Genomic DNA, 10,309 nt, shown 5'->3' on the forward strand with positions numbered 1-10,309 from the left:
GGCTTCCCCATCTGTCACGCAGGTATTATAGCGTCTAATTCAAATGTTGAGAGGGTGACACACGATGGCATCTGCCTACATAGTCCCCGATGTATAGCCCACCCCTCCTTACGTGGAAGATACGTAGCTCATCTTGTAGAGGGCTCTGTTGACCTTGAAGGCGGTAACAGTCCTTTCAATGAACGTGAATTTGGGTCAGATAAGAAAACATTATTTAAAAGTTAAAATGATTTAACGTTCTTGACTGAAGGTAGAAGGGTTCCCTCCCAATGAAGGAGACGGCCCCCATGCGTGTATGTAAGCTAGGTCCTATGTGACAACCGATATTCTGGAGCTATCAAGTAATCAACAACGGCTTTTATCTTTGGCTGGCCACTAATCCATCCGAATTACCTGGTGTTAAGATATTAAAGGCATGAGCTGAAAATGAAAAGGAGGGATGTACACATACACAAGCCACACAGACACGTATGAGTGGGTGGATTAGGCTTAATGGGTGAACACATGTTACGTGGATAAGTACAGGATACCTAGAGCATACGTGTGCTCTTACGGGGAGAAAGTGGGACACACATAATCCCAAGGACCATTCAGCTTACTCTGCAGTATCTCTGCTTTCTGTGTCTCCTCACCCACCCACCCACCCAAAGTGGTTTCTCTTCCTTGGGAGTAAGGATAATAAACTCAAGACCCCTACCACTTATGCACACAGCCTATGTTCTCTGCTTTCAAACAATTGGTACAATCTCTTTGCAAAAGCATTTTATCAGCTTTTGGGGTTGTTGTTTTTTTTGGCCAAATAACCATCACATTATTAACCTCTCTCTTTTATGTGATCCCAGGGTTTTAAACGGACTAATGGGTGCAGGTTCATAAGGCAGCCACAGCTGCGTTGGAAAAGCACAATCATGGATACATCGTGTGTACCCAGAGAGCTGGTTGGGAAGCGAGAGTTTGTGGAACCTAACGGTTTTCAAACGCAGCTCAATAGAGCTCAGCTTTTATCTGCGGTACACAGTGGCTCCAAGGTATGATTTTGCTTGATCAAAGGGTTTCTTGGCTAAAGATTTAAATAAATTCAAATATTAAACACATAAACATGTCCTTTCATTTACCAGATGAGGGAATTGAGGACTAGGGGTGGTAAAGTAGAATTAATAAGTTACAAATGCTGCTACGGGCACTGGGTTTGGGATTGGGGATCCCATTACAGAGTCTGTCGTGTACTAAGTATGTAACCCTGGGGAAGGCACTGGGTCTTGGCACCCTCCCTCCTCTATAATATAGGGATATCATTACTTACTTTAATGCAGCTGGTGTAATAGATTTAGGGAATATAAAGCTGTTTTAAAAGCAGTGATGTTCTATAAATACGTCCATTCATTTAACAGATACCTGAGGACATATTCTAAGCCAAATATCTACTTGGCATCTCTCCTTAGAAGTCTCAAGGATTCCCAAGCTTTTCCTGTCCAAAAATGAGCACACAGTCTTCTTTCCAAACCTTCTAGGGTGTTCTAGCTCAGTGGATGGTCCCAACATCCATCAAACTGTCTAACAAACAGGCCTAAAAGAAGTTGGTGGCACGCATCGCAATTCCTTCTCTTCTCCAGTCCTGCTAAACCTTCCTTCTAAAGATCTCTGCACCTGTCCCATTTGTACTGCCGATGCAATGGCCCTCACCCACGTCAGTCCTCTCTCTCCTAGGCACCTTGGGGAGGCCTCCCATTGGTGGACCTGCACTCACCTGATCTCTCCGCCACAGGCAGAAACTTAAGACTTCCGCTCTCTCTCAGGGTGGCCTCTCTTGGCTCTCCCGACCACATTAGGTAACCCCGACACCACATAATTTGCTCACGGTAGCTTCTCATTCTTGACCCATGTATGATTAAAATGTCACAGTCACTCGCATGGTTATATGATTAATGCCTGGCTTTTCCATTAACGAGAAGCTGCCTGAGGGTGGAGATCCAACTTCACACCTCACCCATTTGATGGCCTTGGCTGACTGACTTTCCTCCCCTGAAATTCATTTTTCTTAACCATGAAAAGCCGGAATAGCTAAGTTACCTGCAAAGGGGCTTCCGGTGTTGACAGTCTGTGAAGTCTGTGGAGAGCCCTATCAATATTTACATACATATGTACATATACATATTTACACATCTATGTGCATTTTTTATTTAAAGAGCTAGACGGACACACGGACTCAGGAATCAATATAAGCACTTTTTGACCCTCCCTTCACCGGAGGCTTCCTGTGTGCTCTGTGGCATTTCTGTGTTTTCTGGGTACAACAGAGACAAGGCGTCATAGGACCACAAACTTGACTCTGTTACCCATTACTCCATTCAGTGGAGGTTTATTGAGTGCTAACGCCATGACAGCTACTAGTCCTGACTCAGGACCCTCCAAAGTGAAAGGCTCGGGGGATTGGTGACCATTCCCTTCCAGCAGTCACAGTTCCATTTTCTAGACCCGGTTCAGGGCCATTCATGCAGCAGCGCTCAGTGAAGCGTCCTACCTGAGTTCTCCAGGTCCTTGTAAGCTTCGGCCCAAGACTTGGCCATGTTGGCGAGCGTGAACTCCATGATCTGGATGTCGGTGATGGGGCAGTTGCACTGGGGGAACTCCTCTGCACACTGGCACCTGCACTGGCTGTTCTGGCACACGTACTCCCCCTCACCGTTACACATGATGTAGCTCAAGGCCGACTGGACAAACTTCTCTTGCAGATACTGGGGGAAGATTATCTGAAGACCTGTTTGCGAATAGCCAGAAGGGGAGAGAGAAAGGTTAGAAAAGGTGTTTCATTAACAGTTCCAAAAGGTGATGCGTAGGATTCTGAAGCTGCTAGCTTTCTCCCTGTGTATTATACCAAAATAGTTCCGGGCCTGCCTTGCTCCAAGGAGGGCATTATCTGCGAGGCCTCCAGTTATAGTGCTTCTCTTTAAACATCTCAGGTCATGACCTTGGCCATCTCTGAAATGCATCCTCTATTCCTTTATATTAGGACTGAGGCTAGAGGAAGATCTGAAATCTACCTTCTCCATTTTGACAGAAAAACCCTTATTGAGAGCATAAGATTATTGTTTATTTTTCTTTATTTCCTTCATTTCTTTGCCTTTCTTTTCTTCAAATATTTGTGAACGCTATTTATGAAATGCCAAGTCCTGAGCTGGACACTAGGCCTATAGAGATTTTTTTAAAAGACATGATCCTAGCCTTTGGGGAATTTCCACTATAATCAACAGGGGTAGACATAGATACATATCATCATAACACAGCTTTATAGACCTAAAGCCGAGACGGCCACACGAGGCCACGGGGCAGCAGAAAACTGCAAATGACACTGCTCGGCTAGCAGGAAATCCTTTGTACAGGAGATAGTACTTGGGCTGGTTGAAAAGTGAATAAGAGGTCATCATGTAGAAAGAACAGCAAGTACACTCTAAAGAGCAAGAACAAAAGCATAACATGTCTGGGAGTTGCCGGTGAATGAAACGGATTTCGAAGGGGTGGGGGTGGGGTGGGTGTGCAGTGCTGTAAGAGAATGGGTTTCAGAGAGGAGCAGATGCCAGAGTGCAAAGAGTGTATGCTAAAAAATTTGGACTTCATTCTGTGGATCATGGGGGTACTCTGGTACATTTCAAGGGCAAGAATGATATATGAAGAGTGCTCCAATTTAATAAGATCACGGTATCATTTAAAAAAAAAATACCAGTGGAGAATGACATCAGAGGGAATTAATTTTCTCCTTTTTGCTCTAAAAATAAAGAAGCCAGACCCAGGGAGGGAAAGTGACTAGTCCGTGGTTATAGGAGGAACACTCTGACCACATCTCATGATCTTTCTCTATACTTGACTAATCAAAGTCCTAATCCTGAGAGCAATGATGGGAAAGGATTTATCTGGGCATAAACACTATTCCTGTACCCTTGAAATGTCAGCAGATTAGGCTATTGCCGATGGTGCCCAGATAGGACAATTCTGGGCTAAATTAGTTCATTAACGCACTTTCACCTGGGACATTTCTCCCCACCTCATTTGGAGCTGCTAACAGTTTTAGCCACCAATGCATATGGACGTAATGGTTTTCCTACTCACTGTGTAAAAGAGAGCAGCGTTATTTGGATTAATTTTTTTTTATCATTCATGCTTCAGGGACAACCCCTAATGCTACTCATCAGAGATTTGCTGAATAAGCTCAACATCTCTCTGTGTCTTTACTTCACCATTGTGTTTCCAGATTTCTGTCTTTCCTCTCTCACCTTCAATTTATTAAAAAAAAAAAAAAAATGAAGCCCCATCATTTCCACCTGTCTTCATAGGGCAGCTAAGAAAGAACATTTCAGAGGGGGCATTGTGGGAAAGAAGGTTGTGCCTGCCGCACGCCTTTGGGAAGAAACCATAACAAGGTAGTTAAAAGCTGGGCATTGCTGAAGTCAGGCTTCTCTTCTCACCACCGAAGTCATTGCGAGTAAGTTATGCCGCCTCTCTCTAAGGATCCACTTCCTCTTCTATAAAATGGGAATACTTTTAGTACCTACATCAGAAGGTCGTTGAGAGGACTAAGTGAAACAATTCCTGCAAATTGTCTAGAACAGTGCCCGGCACCTAACAAGCAAACGATCAATGTTAATTATGCCTAATTTTGATGATACAGATGATGGTGATAAGGTTACTCCTCTGATTAAAGTTTTTTCAAGTTTCAACAGAACCTTCGGAATAAATGAACAATAGCTGTGGGTATTTACTCAAAAGAAGATAACACTCAGAAGGCAGTCTTTAGCTATTTGGAGAGATTCCATGAGAAGTAGGGTTTCGAATTCTACGCCGGTTGAACAGGCAGTGATGGGAGGGCAATTCAGGAAGGTGGATCCTATGTCACTATGCATGGAAGGTGCTCTAATAGAGCTGAACAGCTTGGGCAGTGGTCCACTGCAAGACCAGGTGAGCTCCACGTCTGTGAGCAAGGGGTCCATATGAATTTGAGTGACTACTCAGAGGGGAGTACTGTATGGGGTGGTGGGGGTGGGGGTTGGAGGAGGATGATACAAACCAAAAGGTGGAGCAAAACCAATCAAGGAGTAAAGTCCCTTCTAAACCAAGTCTACAATTCTTTCAGAGTATGCATTATTGAGTCACTTTATCTGTATCACCATTTTCACTTCCAAAGCAAAATTTATTTTTAGCAGCTGCTCCCAATCCCCTCTAGGCATCTGAGTCTATGGATTGGGGTTAAGTTTCTGTTGCTTAAAGGAACTCTACAGACTATGCTCTCAGTCCTGTTTTTCTAGCTTGCTCATCATTTTCTTTCTCCCTTTTGTAGGGGGGATAAAATATTCTATTCTTGGTCCCGGCCCAAAAGGAATTTGGGGAGAGCATTTTTAGAAAATTGCGTCAAATCATTTTTTCCGTTTGGCAAGGATACAAAAGGCAATATTACCTACCCCATTTAATGCAACTGAAAACAGATGAAGTTTGGGGTTGGGGGGTTTGTGGAAGCAGCTGAAACACAAAACTGGCTGCTCTTTAAAAATGGAAACTCAGAACATGTGAGCTGTCTCTGAGGCAGAATCTCCTGGGCAAATTTGAAAGAGAATAATGAAGACATAGCAATTAAAAAGCACTTTTCTGTGAAATGTCATTACTGTTTAAAGTTACATAACCATTTCTACAGCAGCGGAGGTTCACAGAGCAGTCACCGCCAGCGCCGTCTCCTGATGACCTGTGTCCAACAAAGAGGCCATTGCCGGCCTCCTAGATGGGCGCCTGAGTCCTGCTGGCTTCAATGGGAGTCGTAAATAATTTGGAGGGGCTTTGGCCTGTAGATCCACTGTTTGAAAGATATACAGCTGCCGGCTGGGGTGGAATATTGTGTTGCCACAGTTCCCAAAGACACACACACACACACACACACACACACACACACACACACAAACACACACACGGAAAGGAAAGGAAAACTGAGAGATGGAGAAGGAGAGGGATAAAGGCCACCATTATTGCCAAGGATATAAATTTTGCCTCACAAAAACCCAGGAAGGCACTAGTTGCGAGTTCCATTTGAACACCAACTCACCCACGCCGAACATATGGAATTTTTTCCCTTCACTCTCATTATACTTTGGGGGGAAAAAAAGAAACCAAAAAACCTGATACTTTAAAATGGAATGTTTTACTGTTCCACCGAGTGGGTAATGAAGAGGTGGGAACACCACGTCGTCTTTCTTCTCTTTTCCTGATTTTTGCCCCATCTTCCTCAGTCCTTCTTCCCACCTCGCCTTCAACACATACATCTCACAGTATTATTTTGTATTTTACATACGGACTGAGATATTATTGCTCCTCTCTGGCGCAAGGTAGGATAGCTGTTTTTTTTTTTTCCTCCCTCCTTCTTCTTATCTCCTAGTATTTCCTTCTTTATTCAAAACACACCAGGCATCCTGCCTTTTTTTCGATCCCTCCATGTGCCAGTCATATCTTTCCTACAGCCTTTGCATTTGTCTTTCCCTGAGCCTAGAATATTCTTTTCCCAGCTCTCTGCATGGCTCCCTTGTCCTATAATCCAGGCCTTCCCGGACCACACACATACAAAATGCTACTGCAAGTATCTTACTAATTTGTTTTCATGTTTATTTTTCCATCTCCCCCATTAGAGAGTGGGCTTTGAAGGGTGGGGGCGGCAGGGCCTGGTCTGTCCATTGCAGACCCCCAGAGTGTAAATGAAGGCCGAGCCCAGCACAGGCTCTGGGCTCTCATTTGTTCAATGAAAAAACGATCCTCTTTTTTATGCCAATGGAAGAAAAAGTTGCCCCATTACATTTAGATGTTAGAATTGAAAAGTTAGGTGATCGGCCCAAGGCTCCACAACGAAAGGAACAGACTCAGGACTCAAATCCAGGAAGTCCGACTGAGTTCTGAAACACTCCTTCCACCTTTCTAGTGGGCAAGTGTGGACACTGAGACAAAATCTTGGCTGTGTGTTCCTGCACAGAGTGGCCTCTGGGGATGTCATAGCCTCTCAGAAACTCAGTCGTCTTGCCTGCGAAGTTAAAACCCCAATAACCACCTTCCAGAGCTGCTGTGAGAAGTCAGTGAGGGGGGAAGAGGCATAAACAGCACTTAAACAAGAATCAGGCTATCACGGGCTGTATGTTTGCATCTCCCTAAAATTCCTATGTTGACACCCTAACCCCCAGTGTGGCGGTATTACAAGGTGGGGCCTTTGGGGGTTGATGAAGGTTACATTAGGTCACGAAGGTGGGGCCTCCATGATAGGATTAGTGCCTTTATAAGAAGAGGGAGAGAGCGTAAAGTGCCCCCCACCCCCTTTCCCCTGCTTCTCTCCCCAGCCTTCCCTCCATGAGCACACACGGGGAAAGACCACATGAGCACACAGTGAGAAAACAGCCTACGAGCCAGGAGCATGTCTTCACCAGGCACCGAATCTGTGGGCTCGTTGGTCTAAGAGTTCCCAACCTCCAGAGCTGTAGCAAATAAATCTCTCTTGTTTAAACCACCCAGTCTACAGCTTTTTGTTATAGCAGCCCAAGCAGGCTAAGACATTGGCATAATTAAGTGCTCAATAAATGTTAGGTTCCCCCATTTACATTCATATCAGAGCATACTCCAGTCCCTGGACCAAACTTGAACCCTTCTTGGAAAATTCTCCTTCAGTAGCTCCACTGGGGCCAGTAGGAAACATGCCAAGAGTGCATTTTCTGTTTAATCATAGTTATTGTAAGTCTTCATTATTTATCATTCCATTGTACTTCAGTGAATTTTCCTCCCTCCCTCCCTCCTTTCTCCATCTTTCCCTCTTTTCTTTTCTCCTTCTCTCTTCCCTTCTTTCCACACTATTGCTTAAGCCCTACTGTGTGCCAGACACTCTGTGATGGATACGAGGGTGAAGAAGGCAGGCAACCCCCTGCCACTGCAGACCTCACAACGGTGGGAGGAGACAGACGTGTGAACAGGCTGCCCGGATGCAGTGAGACCAGTGCTCTACCAGAAGCACAAGGCTGCTCCAGGAATACAGCGCAAGAACACCTAACCCAGAATGGAGTAGGCTCCAAAGAGGCTCCTAGAGGAAGAGGTATTTAGGCTGAGACATAACGGATGGACAGGAATTAGGGGATGAGAGAGCCATGGGAAGAGCAGTACAGAAAATGAAAACACCACGGGCAAATGTCTCAGGTGGGAGGACTCCTTCCGACCAAGAGCCAACTTAGCAATCACCTTCCTTTCTGAGTAAGGCTCATCTGTTTTTGTTTGTTTGCTTCCAGGTTCCCTAGAGAAGAGAAGAAAGAGTTCTGATGCCTCAGACAAGATCAAAACTCTAAAGGGAAGAACGATACAGAGCGAGATCTGTCCTCAGTAGAGGAACAGCATTTCTTACAGCAACAAAAGTCAAGGATTCGAGTCCATTACAGGCAGGGAGTATACCTGAGGTTAGAAAGAAAAAAAAGAAAAAAAAGGGCTCAGCGTGTTGTTGAGTTTCAACCATTAGAGGGTGCTAAAGTCACAGAACCACTTTCAGGGAGACCCTACCTACTTTGGATCCCCGGAGACCTTCCATTGTCAATATCACTGCCGCCTAAAACAGCACCTGGTTTAGGTGAGCTTGCTCAGTGAGGCTGGGGAACATTTAATGTCTGGAAAAGAAGACCCGCTCTACCAAAGCTAAAGGTGCCCCTAAGACCTGGAGATGGCAGTCCAACCTCCACCTCTGACCAGGATCCAGCTCTTTTGCTGAAAGCAACTCTTAGCCTCTTCCTCCTTCCTTCAACAAAGGGAACTGTTGGAGGAGACCCTTCCTACCTTCTAAGGACACAGAGGGGCTAAACTAAAGCACAACATCCAAGACAAGAGAGGAAGGACTTCCCTAACAATGAAAACACAGAAAATAGCAATCATGTCTGGTACATAGTAGCAGACTATGTTTAATAAATGTATTTAACAAATATTACTTTTAATAAATACATTTCAAATAGTGAATGAGTCAGTGATCTATTACGAAGGTGAGAGAAAATAAGACTGGAGACAATAGCTGTGGAAGACCCTGTGACGTGTAGGGGAGGTGGGCAGAGTCTTGAAACATGAACCTGGCCTTAACAGGTGGAGGGCAGCCACCGTGTTCCATGCAGAGGGCAGACCTTGAGCAAAGGTGAGCATGTGAACACTTTGGAGCAATCCAAGCCTGGTTCCAAGCAGGGACCATCTATCTTCCTGGGGGTTTTCCTCAGCTTTATTTTATTCTATATCCTAATTACTTAACATAGTCCTATTTTTGATAGATTTTTCTCTTTTCTGACCTATTTTATTAGAGAGTAAATGCACGCTCTCGTACACTGTTAAGAGGAAGAGAGAAAAAAGTAGGTGAGGTTCTATTTCGGTTGAGTATAAATATTTTGCTCTCCGGTTCTTGTGTCAGGATGTGGCCGCCTGCAGACATCTCTAAGCACTACAGGAGTCCCAGCTGTTGTCTTGTACCTGCTAAGTTCTGCTTGTCAGATTTTGTCTATTTCTGAAAAGCATGAGGTGGGGAGAACAGCAACAAGGACTGCACCTTTTGCAAAAAGTCATCCTGATCCCCTTCCTTGTGAAAGCCCAGGGATTTCAGACTGGCAGATAAAGGACTTCATGGCTCCAGCAGCCATTCTGAACTCCAGTGTAATGAAGGCATGCAGGTCAATTACCCATCTGTTTGTGTTTCTATTGCTGTGAATTACAGTATCCATCGCTGACAGCTCATTGGAGTGGAATGAAAATAAGACGATAATTCACTGGGTGAAACTGTGCAGAAAGGGCAAAAAGGCTATGATCTCATTCAGAAGTTCAGCCCTGTCTTCGTGACGGGTCATTTGCTCTTTGGGGAATAAAGGCAGCTACCTGGGGGGCAGTGGGTGGGTTCTGGCTCCCCCTTCGGGGTAGAGGAAGCTTTTCTCTTCCCATGTATCATCGTCTATTCTGCGGGATCTGAAGGAGCAGGTAGACGTGGAACCCTTGGATGCAAGATGCAGGTCAATGAAATTCAGCACAATAAAATTGCAATCTTTTTAACTATCAAAAGTTGTGAGGTGGGCTGGCCGAGTGGCATGTTGGTTAAGAGCTGGCTTGGGACGCCAGAGGGCCCCGGTTCGGATCCCACATTAGGGCCAGTGACACTGCCCTCTACAGCTAAGATGCTGAACAACAGCTCAACCTGGAGCTGGGCTGCCGTGAGTCGCTGGTGACGGCGTAGGCTGCAACCCCTGTGGCAGTGGGTTGCCATGGGCTACCGTGTGTAGCCAGCAGCCAGTGTGAG

The 10,309-nt window shown here is 45.2% G+C and overlaps 1 protein-coding gene across 1 annotated transcript in view; it reads right to left on the minus strand.

Moving 5' to 3' along the window:
• The window catches only part of BRINP1 (BMP/retinoic acid inducible neural specific 1), a 172,386-nt gene that overhangs the window by 27,330 nt on the left and 134,747 nt on the right, over positions 1 to 10,309 (minus strand). The window contains exon 6 of the mRNA XM_019648283.1: positions 2,522 to 2,758. Coding sequence (XP_019503828.1) covers positions 2,522 to 2,758 — 237 coding nt within the window. The remainder of the gene's footprint in view (positions 1 to 2,521; positions 2,759 to 10,309) is intronic.

This window comes from Hipposideros armiger, unplaced genomic scaffold (assembly GCF_001890085.2).
Source record: "Hipposideros armiger isolate ML-2016 unplaced genomic scaffold, ASM189008v1 scaffold_123, whole genome shotgun sequence".
Lineage (NCBI taxonomy): Eukaryota > Metazoa > Chordata > Mammalia > Chiroptera > Hipposideridae > Hipposideros > Hipposideros armiger.